This window comes from Accipiter gentilis, unplaced genomic scaffold, assembly GCF_929443795.1.
Source record: "Accipiter gentilis unplaced genomic scaffold, bAccGen1.1, whole genome shotgun sequence".
Lineage (NCBI taxonomy): Eukaryota > Metazoa > Chordata > Aves > Accipitriformes > Accipitridae > Astur > Astur gentilis.
Window position 1 is genome coordinate 117237 of NW_026060956.1, and position 19363 is coordinate 136599.

The 19363-nt window shown below is 50.3% G+C and overlaps 1 protein-coding gene across 2 annotated transcripts; it reads left to right on the top strand.

Moving 5' to 3' along the window:
* The first annotated feature begins 1196 nt into the window (after positions 1–1196).
* LOC126037160 (olfactory receptor 14A16-like) lies at positions 1197–5848 on the top strand. 2 transcript variants are annotated; one of them, XM_049797430.1, is made up of 2 exons: positions 1197–1243; positions 2885–3875. In XM_049797430.1, exons 1-2 carry the CDS (start codon positions 1197–1199, stop codon positions 3873–3875), a joined length of 1038 nt encoding a protein of 345 aa, XP_049653387.1. The 2 variants fall into 2 exon arrangements, with proteins under 2 accessions (XP_049653387.1, XP_049653388.1); XM_049797431.1 differs by lacking the exon at positions 1197–1243 and adding an exon at positions 5783–5848 and having other exon boundaries at positions 2910–3814.
* Positions 5849–19363: the final 13515 nt, after the last annotated feature.

Genomic DNA, 19363 nt, shown 5'->3' on the forward strand with positions numbered 1-19363 from the left:
GGATCTGAACCTGGAATTGAGTATCTGCTCTGAATTCTGTAACCCACTCTGGGGCTGAACATGAGACTACAGCCAATATTGTCAGCCAAGACCTAGTAAATCCAACAGAAGGAGAAGAGGAAGACAAAGACTGATCTCTCCCTATGGCACATGACTCCATTCTGTCGGAGGAATATCTCTATAGGCCACCCTGAACATCATGAGGAGGGACAGGTTCCATTGCCCTTAATTTGGGCATCAGCTGTCATTTCAGTTGGCCAACGGAAATTCCCAGGAGCTGCTAAGAGGCACTCAGATGTTGTCCTGTCTCAATATATGCCTGCACAGATCGTAGATCTGTCTCTATTACCTGCACACATCTTTGACCACCTCTGGCACCTCCAGTGACACCAGACGTTTGCATCTGAACACCTCACTCACGGCCTCTATCAACATTATTTATCATGGGAGCTGAGACAAGGAGCTGACGTGCAGGTGCCTATTTACTGCACTGAGGCAAGAGGGATCCCACCTCCTGTGGGTTTGTGGAGGGCATGGGAGGGAGCTGAGTCCCCTTCCAGCCCTAGGACTACAGACCCAGCATGAGATGCCTCCATGGACTCAGCAGAGATAAAGGAGATCCCTGCCTGTCACTGTCTGGGTGTCCTGCCCAATGATGGAACAAGAAAGAGGCTGCCCAGGGAAGGGGCTGAGTCACCCTCACTGGAGGTATTTAAAAGACACGGTGTTTAGCGACACGGTTTACTGGTGGACTTGCGAGTGTTAGGTTCACAATTGGACTTGGTGGTCTTAAGGGTCTTTTTCCAACTTCAACGATTCTTATGATTCTCAGAAAAGTTGCTTCTTGGACCCAAGTCTGTCTCTCAGCAGAGCAATGACCCTGCTGGAAAGCAGCGTCTCTCCCCAGGTGCGGGAGGGAACATCAGTGATTGCTTCAGCCTGTTTCCCAGCAGGTTCCCCTGGAGGCCCAGGGACACATCTGCAGGGAGCCCAGAGAGGGAAGAAAAAGTGTCACCGTGGGCTGGTCCTCTGCTGCTGAGCTGGGCTGGGCTCCTGGGACAGAGGGAGCTCCTGGCAAGCGGGCAGCGCTGCAGAGAGACAGCTCTGCCCAGGAGCAGGGCTGGGGGCACTGCCTGCAGGCATCGAGAGGAGACCTGCAAGGCAGAGAGAGCTTAAAGGCAGTGTGGAGTGGGAGGATGCTGAGAGCTCACTGCGGGAGAAATCTTCTTCACAGCCCTCTGCATGGTGAGTCTGTGGGTGCAGGGCAATAGAGCGTCAGTTCCTGCAGGGATCTCCGAACACTGGCACAGCTGACAGTGTATGGGATCTGGCAGGAGGACTCTTCATTTCTCTGGTGTAGAGGAGAAGGGTGTGCTCCAGAGCAGGGCTTCCCTGCTGCCCTGTCAGAGGGACAGGGCACGAGGGCTGCCTTCTCCTGGCACCAGCTGCAGGGCTGTGAAGCCGGGTGTGCATGCAGGGGTGCCCAGGGCTGTCCTTCAGAGCAGGGTCCTGGTGTTTCAGGGGCTGAGTGGTGGAGCAGGGACTTTGCTGCCTGCCAGGGTCAGCACTCAGCCTGCACGGGGAACTCCCCAGGACAGGGTGGGGAGAAGGTGTGGGTGAAAGAAACGACCCCTGGAAGGGCAGAGCAGGGTGCTGCCGCTGTCGAGAGGGTGCTGCGTGGGTCAGGTTTAGTCCTGGGCATTTCCGAGGGGACTTTCAAGAAGAACGTCAAGGCAGCATTCTCCTGAAAGTTAAGGAGGTTTTGCTTTAAATTTTTATCATCTTGGTGGGCAGGTGGGCAGTGTGAGACTAGAATTTAATTCTCCCCTCTGGAGAAGGCACCGAGACCCCAGTTGTCCTTTGGACTTGTCTGAGGTGCTTCTTAGCCCCTGCACACACAGAGATGTCCCTGGGCTGTGCTTGTCTGCCAGGAGGGGTCTGCAGGGCAGAGCTGAGCCCACAGCGGGTGGGATGGGGTCTGTGAGCAGGGAGAGGGAGCAGCCAAGGGGAGGGAGAAGCAGCTGCTGACAGGGACAGTTCTATGCAGCAGAGACAGGGGCAGGCAGTGAGAGGGAGCTGCTTCCAGAAATGCTGTGGGAAGGGGGATTCAGGCATGTCCCTGCCATCACTGGAGAAAACCCGTGGTCTTTTGTCCCACCCAGCAGATCCTCTGCCCTTACGGCCAGGGGGACTCCGTCACCCTCTCAGGGGCCTCAGCCCTGAAGAGAAGAAATTATCAAATGCCCTACCATCTGTCCCTCTCCTGCCTCCATTGGCAGCACCAGCTGTAGTGTTTATCCATTTTCATCCTCCTGTCCCTGCTCCTCTTGTCCTTTTCCCTGGAGAGGAATGGGGAGAGGGGATTTGGGTGCATTGCAGAGATTTGTCCATGTTAATTAAATATCCCAATCCCCTCCTAATCCCCAGGCTCCCAGGGATACAAATGACAAAAGTCTCCTTTCAGGACACCCCATCTTTAGGACATTCGCTTTTTTCCCTACCCAATGCACTCCGTAAGTTTGGTGGGGAAACCAGAACTAAATACTCCAAAGAAAATCTCCTCGGCTCTTCCCCACTTTTCGTTGAATTGGAAGCGACAATGCTGAAAAACTCTGTGATAGGACAAGTAGATTCAATATTAGGTCACGCCGCGTTCCTATTTACCTCTTGCTGTAGGGCAGGACTGAGTCCCCTGGAGCCCACAGCAGAGCCTACTGCTCCCAGTGCAGCCTCAGCCAGCACCAAGCATAGCTCGTGAATGGGACCCGACAAAGGTCTTTCTGAAATAGGAGAGGCAGCTTTGGTGGGGTTTCTTTGAGAAATGCATTAGGTTTTGCTCAGAGAAGTCTGTTCTAACTTGTCACCTTCTTTTTCCCTGTTGAACTGTGCCCCATGCCCAGAAGAAGCTAATGTCCAACGGCAGCTCCATCACTGAGTTCCTCCTCCTGGCATTTGCAGACACGCGACAGCTGCAGCTCTTGCACTTCTGGCTCTTCCTGGGCATCTACCTGGCTGCCCTCCTGGGAAATGGCCTCATCATCACTACCATAGCCTGCGACCACCGCCTCCACACCCCCATGTACTTCTTCCTTCTCAACCTCTCCCTCCTCGACCTGGGCTCCATCTCTACCACTGTCCCCAAAGCCATGGCCAGTTCCCTGTGGGACACCAGGGCCATCTCCTACTGGGGATGTGCTGCACAGGTCTTTTTCTTTCTTTTCTTCATCTCATCGGAGTATTCTCTCCTCACCATCATGGCCTACGACCGCTACGTTGCCATCTGCCAACCCCTGCACTACGGGACCCTCCTGGGCAGCAGAGCTTGTGTCCACATGTCATCAGCTGCCTGGGCCAGTGGGTTTCTCAATGCTGTGCTGCACACGGCCAATACATTTTCACTAGCACTCTGTCAGGGCAATGTTGTGGGCCAGTTCTTCTGTGAAATCCCCCACATCCTCAAGCTCTCCTGCTCACGCTCCTACCTCAGGGAAGTTGGGCTTCTTGTGCTTAGTGTCTCTTTGGCATTTGGTTGTTTTGTTTTCATTCTTTTCTCCTATGTGCAGATCTTCATGGCGGTGCTGAGGATCCCCTCTGAGCAGGGACGCCACAAAGCCTTTTCCACGTGCCTCCCTCACCTGGCCGTGGTCTCCCTGTTTATCAGCACTGGAGTGTTTGCCTACCTGAAGCCTCCCTCCATCTCCTCCCCATCCCTGGATCTGGTGTTGGCCGTTCTGTACTCGGTGGTGCCTCCAGCATTGAACCCCCTCCTCTACAGCATGAGGAACCAGGAGCTCAAGGATGCCCTGTGGAAAATGATGAATGGGTGCTTCTCAGAAGCAATTAACTGCCTGTTTCCTTTTGCAGAGCATTCATAATGTAACTCATTACAGGCTGTCATCGTTTCACCCCAGCCAGCAACGAAGCACCACACAGCCGCTCACTCAGCCCCCCCCCCCCACCCAGTGGGATGGGGGAGAGAACTGGGAGTGGATGTAAAACTCTTGGGTTGAGATAAGAACGGTTTAATAGAACAGAAAAGAAGAAACTAATAATCATAATGATAACACTAATAAAATGACAACAGTAATAATAAAAGGATTGGAATATACAAATGATGCACAGTACAACTGCTCACCACCTGCCGATGGACGCTCAGTCTGTGCCCGAGCGGCAATCCCCCGCCCCCACTCCCCCCAGTTTCTATACTAGATGGGACATCACATGGTATAGAATACCCCATTGGCTCTGCTGCCCTGGCTGTGTCCCCTACCAAATTCTTGTGCCCCTCCAGCTTTCTCAAAGGCTGGTCATCAGAAACTGAAAATTCCTTGACTTTAGACTAAACACTACTTAGCAACAACTGGAAACATCAGTGTTACTGACATTCTTCTCATACCTAACTCAAAAACATAGCACTATACAAGCTACCAGGAAGACAATTAAATCTATCCCAGCTGAAACCAGGACAAGAGGGAAAGGGGAAAATGTTCTCAGCACAGCAGCACTGCAAGGGAGCACCAGAGCTGCTCTCTTTCCACTCCCACACTCTCCTTCTGAGACCCTGGCTTCGTGCAAGGCCTGAGTGCTCTGGCAGCTCGGCCACAGTCCTGCAGTGTGGCAGCAGTCTCCAGGGAGAATCTTGGTTCTGAGGAATTGCTGTATTTACACTGGCTTTGGCACTCTGTCCCCTGCCCCACTGGCCACTGGGACCAGGGTTCCCTCAGCTGCCTTCCTTGTGCTGACAACACATTTAGAGAAGCCCTTCTGGGTCCCCACCCCATGCGTGGCCATTTCCAGCCACGACCAAGCTCTGGCTTTAGTGTCTCCATCCCTGCACCCACAGGCCAGGTGTCTGTCTGCCTCCTGGGCAGGCTGTTCCCCCTCCAGCCTCCCTGCACTTCCTTCTGGTGTTGGACCTCCTAAGTCAGGGGGGTCCCTGTTCATCCACGCTGACCTCTTGCCAGGCCCTGCTTGACTCTCTCTGCATCGAGCTGGCTTCTTCCTGGGCTTTGAGAACATTGTCCCTGAAGATCCAGGAGGGACTCACAGCCCCCTTGTCCTCCAGGACAGTCTGTCCTGGGTTCAGCTGGGATAGAGTTCATTTTCATGGGAACCTGGTGTGTCCGAAAAATTTGGAATAAAGAATTTATCAACACCTATTTAGTGTAGATAAGCAGACACTTCTTTATTGACGGCCAGGTGCGCGGGTGAGTCCTCTCAAAAAAACACGCACACCTGAACACCAAAATCATACACCTTATATTAAACTTATTCATTCATATTCATTAGGTTTCGGAGAAAGGTTATGCATATTCATTAGGTTTCTGGGAAGTTATTAGCATATACAAATGTCCTTCTACACAGGTGCAGTGAAGGTCTCTGGTGGTCTTCTAGAGTCCTCTGGTGGTCTTTCATAGTCTTCCTCACTTTGTCCGATAGTTGACCTCTCAGGTGATTCTGCATAGTACAATTCTCACCATCATCTATATTAATTTTCTTAAAAATGCATACTATGTCTATTCTTAAATATAACCTTTCTAATCATTGGTCCTTCCATCACAGCATATCATTAATATTCTGATGTTAAAACACTCATTGGTTAATCTTACTTAACTCTACTGATTGGAATCCTCGATAATTAGATCGAGGTGGGAAGGGTAAGGGGTTTCCAAGCAGCAAACTGGTGTCCATAACGGTTTCCTTAGTTTCTTAAAACAAAACACTACTGATCAACAGATCTTTGTCAAAGTTTCTGTGCTTAAATGATTTTAGACAATACTTGAATTCGTATGGTTACACATAGTACATTTTCTAAAGTTCCTAAGTTCCTATGACTCTGTATTTCAAACTTAACACTCCCATGGTTAAATGTGTAGAATATAATGGATATGTATAGTTTTTGCTAAAATATTTCTTATAATTCTACATTCCTATTAAAATTGAATATGATTAATTCTAACTAATAACAAATCAATACCAAATCAGTAACAATAGCACTATGCTCTGCATCAGTAGCTAGAAAGGTGTTGATAACACACCAGTGTTTTGGCTACTGCTGAGCAGTGCTGGCACAGCATCAAGGCTGTCTCTCCAACATTTTTGCCCCCCCCCAACCCCCCCCCCCCCAATGGCAGGCTGGGGCAGGGCAAGATCTTGGGAGGGGACACAACCAGGACAGTTGACCTAAACTAACCAAACAGATATTCCATACCATATGAGGTCAGCTCAGATATAAAAGCTAAGTAAAGGGAGATGGAAGGGGGGCATTTTTGTCTTCCGGAGCAAACACTACACGTACTGAAGCCCTGCTTCCCAGGAAGTGGTTAGACATCACCTGCTGATGGGAAATAGAGAATAACATCATTTGGTTTTCTTTGCTTTCGTGTGCGACCTTTGCTATCACCTTATTAAACTGTCCTTATCTTGACCCACGAGCCTCTTCTTATATTTTCTCCCCCCCCCCCCCCCCCCCCCCCAGCTGAGGAGGGGGAGTGATAGAGCGGCTTGGGTGGGAACCTGGCATTCAGCCAGGGTCAACCCACCACAGTCTGAAAAGTTCATGCCAGAGGTTATACACCATGGAACTGAGAGCTACCTTGTCAAGTAACAGTGAATCACAGGAATGAAGTAAATAAAATTAAAGAACTTAAGTTTACTGACATGAAGAAGAGCTATGGTACAATCGGACACCATGAGGGAGTCTGGATCAGCACAAAGGCTTTGTGTTTCAAGAAAGGAACACCAAATACATGGCACTAAATGAACTCCTGGAGCCTTGCAAAAGCACTCAGCCCTCCAAGAGTGCAGAGGTGCCTCAGGGAGGTCCTCACCTAACACATCTTGGGGTGTTTCCACAACTGGTCGTTCTCAGATCCATGCATGGTGAATGGAGAAACATTGTCATGAACTGAGGAAAGCCTTGAGAGCTGCTTAACTTTTCAGTAGTGACTAGGCAGTGATTGGAGGTGTGTAGTGAGGGGAGAGAGGGTGGAGGGAAGTCACTGAGATTCAGAGTGATGGTTCAGGGCTTTAGCAAATCCTTACAACCACTCCTGAGCCCAGCAAGGGAAAGCAGTTGATGTCTGTAGGTGGAGGAGGAGTAGGTGTGCCCTGGGAGTGTGGCTGCAGGACCCTGCACAAACCAGGGGTTACCTGAGAATTTTCCATCATGGCTCACCCTGGCAGATGGGGAACGCCCATTGCTGGGGGTGGCTGAACACTGCTCCTCATGGCCCGTGAGATGACTTTCCTGTCTTCGTCTCCTTCACTACCCACACTTGCCTGGAATTCAGGCAAAATCCATGAGCCTGGAGAATGCATGAACCTCCTGGAGTGAGGTCTCATTACTGCAGGGGAAGTAAGAAACTTTTGGGAGACATGAGCGAGTGCAGGGTGAGAGATGGCTTTGTCAGTCTTGGCCCTCAGTGTGGCCTCCAACACCCCCAGAATCTTGGCATTTTCATCTGCCTTCCACTTCTTTAGGGGCTTGTTCATGCTTTCAGTATCTGCATTATCCTGTCCAAAAATCTACAGAGCCACCAGTGACATCACAAGCATCTGCATGAACAAGTTACATGCTCCAGCTCTATAAGCTACGCAGCCACTAGTGACATCATAAGCACCTGCACAGCAGGAGTGTCCCCACTGCCAACACCCCAGCTTCTTCCCCTCCATCTCCATCTCTGGTCTCCCACCTCCCCATGCTCTTCTCCCTTCCAGGCACCTTTCTCACCCACTCCAGCACCTCCCAATGCCTCTGTCTCTCCCTGTGTTTGTCTGGCAGACGTTACCTCGGAAGCATCATCCCAGCCAGGTCACCTGCATCTCCTTCTCATCTCCCTCTGCTGTCTTCGTGACTGTGCCACCTGTCAGATGTGCTTTCTGACCTCAAAGACCCTTTGTCCCACCTCCCTTCTGCTGTTAAATCCTGTTCCTGCAAAAGAAGTGACAATCAGTCGGTATCACCTCTGTGGCATCACACTTGCATCTTCTGGAGCTGGACATCTGGTGGGAACTGTCACCATCAGCCCCAGCTGTGCTTGAAGTCTTCTCCTGGCACAGGCGCAGCTCTGGGTGTGCTCGGTGCGTACCACGCTTCCTGAAGGAGAACAGCAACACTCAAAGCTACTCCTGGGCAGTGCCCTGCTGGGAAGAGCTGAGTTGAAGGCAGGTTGGCAGCAGGTGCTGAGGCTGCTCCAGGGGGGCTCCCTGTCCCCCACTGTGGCCACAGGTCCCACCTCTGACTCCTTTCAGCAGGATTTTGGAAAGCCCGTTCCCAGCTGTGAGTGCCAGGCCGAGGGACTGGAGCAGGAATCGCCCCCTCCCCTGAGGGCCTCAGCCCCCAACTGGCCTCTGTCCCAAAACTACCAAAACTCCCAAGCAGGCTCTCCCTCTAATTACATTATCTTCACTTTTGAGAAAAGAAACCATCTACTTTGACATTCACTAGTCTGACTAAGACTGTTAGAGGGTGATTCAGGCTTCAGTTCCAGAACAGCAGAATTTGCATTAGAGAATCTCAGCCGCCACCTCCATGATTGTCTGGTCAGTGACCCACAAAGACTTCATTGTCAAAAAATCTAATAAAAGGTAACCTCCCCTCGCCTCATCTTTGAGATGAAGGATGGTACAAGAGCTTTGCTTCCCTCTTGTCTCCCAGCCCAGCTAGAAATGGCATTAGCAGCGCTGAGCATTTACAGGACAGGAAGAAAACTTGTCGGGCAGCAGTTGCATGCTGCTGCATAGGCTTTGAACTAGCCCTGGTGAAGAAGCTGACCAGCAGATGGTCAATAGAAGACACTCGGGCTGCAAAAGTATGCATTTCCCAGCATTCACTTACCTGGAGGGAGGTCTTCTTTGATGGCCCCGGGACAGAAGGACATGCACTGCACAGGTGGGCCTTTACAGATGTGTCTCTTGGACTGGCCAGGGCAGTCATCACCTCGGGCAGAGGACAAGAGCGCAGAAGCAATGAAGTTCTGGCTTGTTTTTCAAGCCGAGGAGGCAATTTCACCTGGAGGGGCTCTCCTGAACAGCTGCAGAAGTGCCAGCAGCCTGAAAGCAGGCACAGCTCCCTCAAGGGGTGGGCTGAGCACTTTGGACCCCACTAACAAAGGCCAAAAAGAAAGCGTGCTCGCCTTGCCTGAATGAATGGCTGGAGACTCGTTACTCACTTGGTGCAGGCATGAACTCCGTGTTTGACCTGTGACATCCACAGGTGGCATGTGCTGGAGCTGCATACTTCCCATTCCTGGTCACAGAGGAGCTGGAGAGCAGCAAGGGAGACTCACAGCCAGTCCTGTCTTTAGCTGTCTGGAGATCACTCGCTCCCAGCCCTCAACACCAAGGCTGAGCCCAGCTCCTGCAGCAGGATGCAGCAGAGCCATTTCCCCATTCCCCTGGGGCAGCTGTCCCAGTGGTCAACAGGCAAACTGCCCGGACTGTGTACATCAGTGCCTTGTTGAGCAGCCCTGGGCCGAGGGGCAGCTGACACGGGAGAGCAACCCTGTTTTGAGCAGGATCTTTGCCTTCTGGCCAGTCCATGATAGCTTGCAAGATTGCTGGGCTACTGGGTTTTCCTGTGCGAGCCCGTTGTGTTGTCTGTGCAACCCACTTACTCCACGTGGCATCAGTTGCATGATGTGTAGAGGAGACCCTCCCTTTGAACATCCAGCCCAGCACCAGCAGTCAGGGTGCTAAGAGGAGCTGTGTTTCAGTACCAACCACTTCTGAGGCAGCTCAGACTCCTTCATATGCTGCCAATATCTCTTTATCCGTTGGAGTACAGCGAGCCTCTGATCCTTTCTATACCAGACTCCAAAACCCCAGGGGTCAACCTCAGGTCTCCCCCAGTGCATTCTGCTAGAGGCTCCAGGTGGGGCCATTCTCCCTGGCTGTTATCTAAAGACCATTTTTAACATCTTGCCCTGCACGGTCTGGCCCAAGGGCTACTGCATGAACTATCTCCCATTTAATTTCTTCAAAAGCTTGTAGTTCAGGGCCCTACTTAAAACCGTTCTTATTCTGGGTTACTTGATAGAGCAGGCTAAAAATCAGACTGCAATTTGGCATATGCATTCTCCAAAACCCCACAAAACATAAGAAATCCTGGGTTTCCTTGTCATTAGTCAAAGGAGACATAGCTGCTATTTTGTTGATCACGTCCATCGGGATCTGATGACGTCCATCTTGCCATTTTGTTCCTAACAACTGGATCTCCTATGCAGGTCCCTTGACCTTATTTTGTGTTATTGCTTCCAGAAGAATTTAGATTGCTGTCTTCCCTTTCTCAAAAACTTCTTCTGCTGTGTTGCCCCATACAATGATGTCACCAATGTATTGCAGGTGTTCCAGAGCTGCCCGCTTCTCCAGTGCAGCCTGGATCAGTCCATGACAAATGGTGGGGCTGCGTTTCCTCCCCTGGGGCAGTCGATTCCAGGTGCCCCTCCAAAGGAAAGCAAACTGTGGCCGGCACTCTGCTGCCAAAGGGATTGAGAAAAACGCATTAGTGATATCAGTTGTGGCGTACCCCTGGGCTGCCTTTGACTCCAGTTCGTATTGAAGTTCTAGCATGTCTGGCATGGCAGCACTCAGCGGCAGCGTGACTTCATTCAGGCCACAATAGTCAACTGGTAGTCTCCACTCTCCATTAGATTTTTGCACTGCCCATATGGGGCTGTTAAAAGGGTGAGCGAGTCCTAGTGATCACCCCCTAGCTGTCCAGCTGATGAATCCACTTATGCCTGGGAATCAGGGAGTCTCGGTTGGTGCAATATTGCCGTTGATGCACTGTTGTTGTAGCGACTGACACCTGTTGTTCTTCAGCCTCCAGCAACCCTTCAACAGAAGGGTCCTCCAAGAGAGCATGCAAGGTAGACAGCTGCTCAATTCCTTCCATCTCCAAGGCAGCTATAGCAAAGGCCCACTGGTGCCCTCTTGGGTTCTTGAAATACCCTCTCCTGAGATAAGCTATGCCAAGCATGCACAGAGCCTCTGGGCCAGCAACAATGGGGTGGTTTTGCCACTCATTCACAGTTAGGCTTGCTTCAGCCTCCAGGACAGTTAACTGTTGGGATTCCATTGTCCCCCCAGAAATACAGAGGGGTTCTACCCCTTCCTAGCTTGATGGCATTATGGTACACGGTGCACTGGTGTCCACTAGAGCCTTATATTCTCGTAGGTCTGACGTGCCAGGCCATTGACTCCTCACAGTCCAGTAAACCCAGTTATCCCTCTCCTCCACTTGGCTGGAGGCAGGGCCCCTTTAGTCTTGGTCCTAGGATTCTCCACTTGCTTTTTCTAAAAACTGGTTAGAATTCATTCTCATAGGATCAGGAGGAAGATCAGTCCTTTCACTCTGTCTGGCACACTGCTCACACTGCCCACTGCAGACTGGAGCAGCAATCTGCCTGGAAGAAACCCCATTTGTGATTGGTTTTCCTTGCAATTCATCTATCCATGCTTCTAGGACTAAGGTAGGTTTTCCATCCCACGTAATCATATCCTCTCCATGGTCATGCAGGTAAGACCACAGGGTATCCCGTGGTGCGTACATACTTTCTCCACTCTCTTGAGCAGAGGGACGCTTATTCCTAATTGCTGAGCTATTGGTCTGTACAGGTGGGAGGCAGAAGTTATCCTCAAGTCACCAGAACTCTTGGAACAGTTTCTTAGCTTGTATGTCTGGCTGTTTCTCCACAGCCCAGATGAGAGAGGAAGAGAGACTTTCTTTGTGTTGCCAGAGGAGTTGCGCAGGCAATTCATCCACTGTTGGTCCCTCTTCATCTTTCCAGTCCATTACTGCCAATGAGTTGGCCTATGATGATGGTGCTTTCCGTGGAAACTGCTGCCACATGGGTCATGTGCAGTGGACTTCATCTGGACCCGTGGGCAACTGCACATTGTCTGGCTCATTATAAACCATCTCCCACATGGCTAATTCCCTCAGGTACTGGATACCTTTCTCCCTGGTAATCCACTTGCTTGGATGACATACAACATCTTCCTTGAAGGGATACCTTTCCTTCACGCCTGACAGAAGTCGCCTCCAGAGGCTGAGGGCGTGTGTCTTTTTTCCAGTCATTTTGTCAATGCCCCCTTCCCTAGAAAGGGATCCCAGTTGCTTGGTTTCCCTACCCTCCAATTCCAAGCTACTGGTTCTGTTATCCCAGCATCGGAGCAGCCAGGTGATAAGGTGCTCACCTGGACGACAGCTGAAATCTTATTGCATATCCCACAGTTCACTCAGGGATAGGGATCGGTTGATTACCTCTGGTTCTGCCTCTTCCTCCTCTTCTTGTGATGACCCTGGTTCATCTTCACCCCTCACTACATCAATGAATTTTTTTAATTTCTTCTTCTGTATAGGGGCGACTGATACTGGCACAGGTTGATGCTCTGGTTCAGCTGCCTCACCCATCCCTGGGGTTTGAGTAGCCTCAGTGTTTGTCGCCAGGGTGGGAGTAGCTGCAGTGCTTGTTGCCAGGGTTTGAGTGGCTACAGGGCTTGTTGCCCTCATCTGAGTGGCCACCATGTCTGCCACCAGGGTCTGAGAAGCTGCAGTATGTGTTGTGGGGGTTGATCTCTGGGTGATCTTCTTAATAGTTGTTTAAACCTAAATAAGACCTGAACGACGTTCAGGAACATGCTCGTTCCTAGCAATAGGACCATGCCGGTCTCGACATCCCAAGGGATTCACATTTTTCAAAATTCTCAAATGCCATTGTAACTAGACTGGAGGAGAGGGGAAAGGGGAAGAAAGGTGCCTTGCCCATAGGTTGGCTCTCCAAGGAGAAAAGGTAAAAAGTGTCATTATTAACAGTTTCCGCAAGAGGGCTCCCGCAGTACAAATACCAGATTCGTCCCACTAATGATAATTTTATCATGCCATAAACCAGTGTTCTATAGTACAGCAGAGCGAAAATCTTGATCCACCTCAGCTTATGGGTAATAAGCAGCAGCACAGGGACTATAGATGGCAAGTAAGGTGATACATAACACAACTCTAAGAATGAGCACAACAACTGAAAGAGCCAATAAATTGACACCGTGACCAGCAACTATTAAGCTAATATAATTAATGCTTATAACACATTTGTTTTAACACGCTCTGGTTAGGTTTGTCATTATCTCAAGCCTTTGGACCCCATGTTGGGCATCAAAATCAACTGTCGTGGTTTAACCCCAGCCAGCAACTAGGCACTACACAGACACTGTTTCACTTCCCTCTGCCAGTGGGGAGGAGAATCGGAAAATAAGTAAAACCTGTGGGTTGAGATAAGAATGCTTTCATAACTGCAGTAAAAGTAATAGAACACTAACAATAATAATAATAAAACATAATAATACTAATCATTGTAATGAAAAGGAATTCAATAAAATAAATTTTTTTTAAAAAAAAGGGAAAAAAAAAAAAAACAAATACAAGAAAAGACAAGTAATGGACAATGCAATTGCTCACCTCCTGATGCTCAAGCAGAAATCCACCTGTCCTGGCCAACTCCCCCCAGGTTATATACTGAGCATGACGTTCTTTGGTATGGAATATCCCTTTGGCTAGTTCAGGTCAGCTGTCCTCGCCATGTTCCCTTCCAGCTTCTTGTACCTCTGCTTGTTGGTAGAGCATGGGAAACTGAAAAATCCTTAAATTAGGATAAGCGCTACTTAGCAACAACTGAAACATCAGTGTGTTATCAGCATTATTCTCACACTAAATACAAAACACACAGTACCAGCTACTAGGAAGAATAACTGTATCCCAGCTAAAACCAGGACACCTCAGTAACAGAAAGCACAAAGGGATGACCTGAGGGCAGAACCTGAAAGCTTAGGTCTTCTTATCATAGGATGATAGAATACTTTGGGTTGGAAGGCACCTTTAAAGGTCATCTAGAACAACCCCCCCTGCAATGAGCAGGGACATCCTCAACTACATCAAGTTGCTCAGAGCCTCATCCAACCTCAACTTGAAAGTTTCAAGGGATGTGGCATCTACCACCCCTTTGGGCAGCCTGTGCCAGTGTTTCACCACCCTCACTGTAAAAACTTTCTTCCTTAGATCTAGCCTAAATCTACTCTGGTTTAGTTTAAAACCATTACCCCTTGTCCTATTGCAACAGGCCCTGCTAAAAAGTTTGTCCCCATCTTTCCTATAAGAAAGGCCCTTTTTTCTTCCAACGTTTCTCCCAAGAACAAGCCCAAGAAAGTGCTGTTGAGAGGAAAACATGACTGAACAGCTAAACTGTTTGGGTATTCAGAGTGGGAGCATGTGGCAGTGTCTTTGCACAGCCAGGCCTCCTGAGGGAGACAGGAGGGACCAGCAGAGCAGGCTCTGGTCTGAGCCCAGGTTTGCTGTACACTCCAGGGAAGCTGCCCCAAGGCAACGGTCACAGACGAGCCAAGAACAATCACCATTTCCAGCACTGGACTGTCTTCCCAGCTCATACAGGTGGTTTATCCCTCCACAGTGGGACACTGAATGCCTAGGCCAGAAGTCCATGTTTCTGCTGTACAGATGTAAGATCACAGAGGAGATATTCCTGGAAGAGCTGTCAAAATGTATGGAAGACAGGGAGGTGATTAGAGATAACCAACATGGCTTCACAAAGGGCAACTTGTGCCTGCCTAGCCTAGTGGCCTTCTACCACAGAGTAACTGCATCAGTGGACAAGGGAAGAGCTGCTGATGTCATCTACCTAGACTTCCGTAACTCCTTTGACATGGTCCCCCACAACATTCTTGCTGCTAAATTGGAAAGAGACAGACTTGACAGATGAACTCTTAGGTGGATAAGGAACTGGCTGGCTGGGTGCCTCCAGAGAGTTACAGTCAGTGGCTCAATGTCTGAGTGGAAACCAGTAACAAGGGGTATCCCTCATGGGCCCATTCTGGGACCAGTCCTATTTAATATCTGCATCAATGATGCAATCAGTGGGATTGAGTGCCCCCTCAGCAAGTTTGCAGGTGGTACCAAGCTGAGTGGGACAGTTGATTTGCTTGAGGGGAGGGATGACATCCACAGGGATCTTGACAGGCTTGAGCAGTAGGTCCACGCAAACCTCATGAAGTTCAACAAGGCCAAGTGCAAAGCCCTGCACGTGGGTTGGAGAAATCCCCACTGACAATAAAGACAGGGAGATGAGTGGTTTGAGAGCAGCCCTGCAGAGAAAGCCTTGGGGATATTGGTGAGTGAAAACTTGGACATGGGCCGGCAATGTGCGCTGGCAGCCCAGAAAGCCAGCCATATCCTGGGCTGCCTAAAAAAAAAGCACATCCAGCAGGTCAAAGGAGGTGATTGTCTCCCGCTACTCCACTCTGGTGAGAGCCCACCTGGAGCACTCTGTCCAGCTCTGGGTTCCCCAAGTACAAGGAAGACATGGACCTGTTAGAGCGGGTCAGAGGAGGGCCACGACAATGATGCCAGGGCTGCTACACCTCTCCTATGAGGAAAGGCTGGGAGAGTTGGGATTGTTCAGCCTGGAGAAGAGAAGGCTCCAGGGAGACTTCCTTGCAGCCTTTCAGCATATAAGAAAGATGGAGAGAGACTTTTGACCAAGGCCTGTAGTGAAAGGAGACAGGTCAACAGATTTAAACCAAAAAAGGTTAATTTTAGATTGGACATAAGGAAGAAATGTTTGGGTTTTTTTTATAATGAGGGTGGTGAGACACTGCAGCAGGTTGCACAGAGAAGTTGTGGATGCCCCATCACTGGAAGCCTTCAGAGTCAGGTTGGGTGAGGCTTTGAGCTCTCTGATCTAGTGAAAGATGTCTCTGCCCATCACAGGGGAGTTGGACTAGATGGTCTTCAAAGGTGCCTTCTCATCCAAACTGTTCTATGATTCTATGAGATGGAAGACCACTTGTGCATGTGATGAGATGAACCTAAGTGAGCACAAATGCCGTCAGCTGTCCTTGGGGGTGTCGTGAGGGCCTGTGGGACATATGGTGTCTTGAGGTCACTTCACACTGAGAGTAATGTCCCTGGGGAAACCACCTGAATGCCACATTGAGATGTGCTTCCTTGAACTGAGCTTCCGTGCCCATCCCTCGTGCCTTGGGGCATCTCAAAGGCGTGCAAAACAGGACACTACACCACAGGGCTTAGGTGCTTCTCACCCTCTGGGAGTGGCAACAGGAGGCCAGAGAGACACTACAGCTGCTGCAATGCACTGCCTCTACAGCTGCAAAGGAAGGACACCTCTTTCTGAACGCCCCTCTGTGGATGAGGAATGCACAAGGCCAGCTTACATGTGCATGCCTGACAGAGCCCTGAAATTTCCCTGTTACTCCAGGAACTACCCCCACTGTCCCAGTGAGATGCATCTCCCCTGCCTTGGACACGTTCCTTGCAAATACTCCTGCCTGCTGCATCGCCCTCTCATGACTTTTTCGCCTGTGCCCTCAAATACACAGCATGAAAGTAGCTTGCCTGTGGAGTCTCTCACCTCCGCAGTTAGGAGGAGTTTGGCAAGCATGAGCAGCATTGCTCTCTAGACGGGGGCATTTCTCAGCTTTCACAAAGCACAGAGCATGTCTATGGAGTGTGAATATCCTCAGAGGCACACACATCTCCATGTTTCACCTCTCAACTTCCTTCACGATTTCTTTAAGCCACTAGCAGAGAAACAAATGTTTTTCCTCCTAGGTGTCCTACCAGGAGAGAGCAGACAAGAAGGACCTCAAGCCTTCAGTGGAGAAAGGGGAATGGGACAATCAAACAGCATGGATGGAGTTTCCCGAACTGCGAGTTGGGAATGTCCCCAACCCTTAGAGAATACCTCCTCTCTTTCATGACCTGCCCCATGACTGGGCTTGGCAACCCCCTCTTCATTGTGCTGGTGGTGTACAACTGGAAGACCTGCTTCAGCTCCACCACCCTGTCCCAACTGCTGGCCTGACTGGGGACAGCACCATCGCTGCTCACAGCAGTGCTAGTACTACTTTCTGTACCTTTTGCATGTAGGGAGTGTTTCCTGCTGGTGGCCACATCCTACAATCAGTACTGGGCTGTGTGCCACCTGCCTCTCTCTGCAAGACTCATGGACTGGAAGGTCAGTTTTGAGGAGGCGGCTACACCTTGGCTAGGGGCATTTCCGTCATCAACAGTAATCACTTCGCTCTTGCCCCAGATACAGATCTGTGGTCCCAGAGACCTCAGACCTTCCCTTCAACAGATGCCTTCTAGCAGGGGTCCATGGTCTCCCAAGTCCTCAGTGACTAAGAGGGCCTAAAATTGTGTCCCTTCCTCCAGCTGAGGGAGACCTCATCCTCTTCGCAGCCTTCATCAGGCAGTTCAGGGGTCCTGACCAGAAGACCATGGTACCTGGAGGAGTTAGTGATCCATGTAACAGTAAACCTGAGCAGACCCAGGCCTGGCCTGGGCTGGGCTCCATGTACAGCTTGGCCTTCAGGCTGTGTTGTGCTAAGCATATCTCAATGCAGGATAAACTTGACTGTCGCAGAGAAACCTGCAGGAAGCTCCCAGCTGGTACCAGCAATTAGGCCACCTGCATGTTAAGGACATCTAAAGGGCATCTAAAACTGCAGAAACAAACATCCCCTTCTGGGATAGTCGGAAAGATGATGAGAATTGTTTTCTTATAAGAAAACACTGAAAGAGCTCCCAGGACCAAACCAGAATAACCCTTACATGGGTGGGATCTACACAGCTTGCTGCACAATGATCAAAAGCACCTCCTGATGCAAAACAACACACAAGTCTGCTGCGGGCCTATCAGGGATGCCAGCAGAGGTGCCCTCACAGCCACCTTCCCAGCCATGTGTCTCCTGCTGGCCCATGAGATCCTGAGGCACAGCTCACCTCATCACAGCATTGCCACCCATGTCTTCTTGCCTAGGATCTGATCAGATAAAGGTCACCTCACATTCCTCTTCCAACACCATGACTCCGCTTTGGGAACTCACCATCCCTGGCCTGCCCCCAGGGACAAAACAACCTAAATTAGGGTAGGAGAGGGGTTCAAAGGGAGTGGCTTAGAGCATGGGAATGAGGGCTTCAGGTGTTAAGTGTTCATGTTAGGGTTTAGGGATTAGAGCTTGCCTTTCAGGGTTAGGGATTAGGCAAAGGTTTAAGGTGATGGTCTGGTGTTCTGCTTTGGCTGTCTGGTTAGTGTTTAGGGTGTGGGCTCACTTTGTGGACTCAGGGTTCTTCAGGGCAGGGGTGAGGGCTAGGCTTAAGGGCAACTTTTTAATGCTAGCTATAAGGGTCAGGGAGTGGCTGGAGCGATAGGGTAACATTCAGAGGGTAAGAGTAAGATTTAGCTCAGAGGTAAGTCTTGAGGTAAAGGATTAGAGTAGTGGATTCCCAACAGGGTGAGTGGTGCCATTTAGGGGGTGCCATTTAGGGGTAGGGTTGTGAGCTAATGTTGTTGTTTAGAAACAAAGGAAGGGCCAAACAGAAATGGGGAGAGTGGAACCTCATGAAATACAACCAGGGAAAGTGTAAAGTCCTGCCCCTGGGACGGGGGCAATAACTGCAGGCACCACTCTGTGCTGGGGGCAACCCAGCTACCTGCAAAGCTGGAACAGAGTTTTGGAGAAAATGTCCTGGTGGGCACCAAGTTGACCATGAGCCAGCAATGTGCCCTTGCTGCAAAGAAGGCTGAGGGTATCCCGGGTTGCATTAGGAGAAGTGTTGCCAGCAGGCTGGTGGTGGGGATCCTTCCCCTTTACTCAGCACTGGTGAGGCCGCACCTGGAGCACTGTGGTCAGTTCTGGGCTCCCCAGGACTAGAGGGACATGGACATACTGGAGAGAGTCCAACAAAAGGCCACTAAGATAATGATGAAGGGACCAGAGCATCTCTCCTGGCAGGAAAGTCTGTGAGAGCTGGGACTGTTCAGCCAGGAGAAGGGAAGGCTCAGGGGAATCTAATCAGTCTGTAAAAATACCTGAAGGGAGGGTGCAAAGAAGATCGAGCCAGGCTCTTTTCAGTAGTGCCCGGTGACAGGACAAGAGGCCATGGGCACAAAGTGAAACTCAGAAGGTCCCCTCTGATCATCAGGAAAGACTTTCTGACTGTGAGGTTGTCCAAGCACTGGCAGAGGTTGCCCAGAGAGGTTGTGGAGTCTCCATCCTTGGAGCTATTCAAAAGCCATCTGAACACTGCCCTGGGTGAGCAGCTCTAGGTGGCCCTGCCTGAGGAGGGGTTTGGACCAGATGACCCCAGAGGTCCCTCCTAACCTCAACCATTCCGTCATTCTGTGACATGCTGCTAAGGATGTCTTAGACCTACAGGACAAGTCCCACAGAATGAGCAAGACCATCTAAATGAGGCTTCTAGATGAATGGGTGATGCCATCCATATAGAAAACCAAGCAGCATGGGAGAGCAATGGGGAATGCCA

Excerpts from the sequence above, each read along its gene's own strand:
- LOC126037160 (XM_049797430.1), top strand. The coding sequence starts at position 1,197 with ATGCTGAGAGCTCACTGCGGGAGAAATCTTCTTCACAGCCCTCTGCA. Across the intron at positions 1,244-2,884 it reads CTTCTTCACAGCCCTCTGCA|TGTGCCCCATGCCCAGAAGA; the intron begins TGGTGAGTCTGT and ends TCCCTGTTGAAC.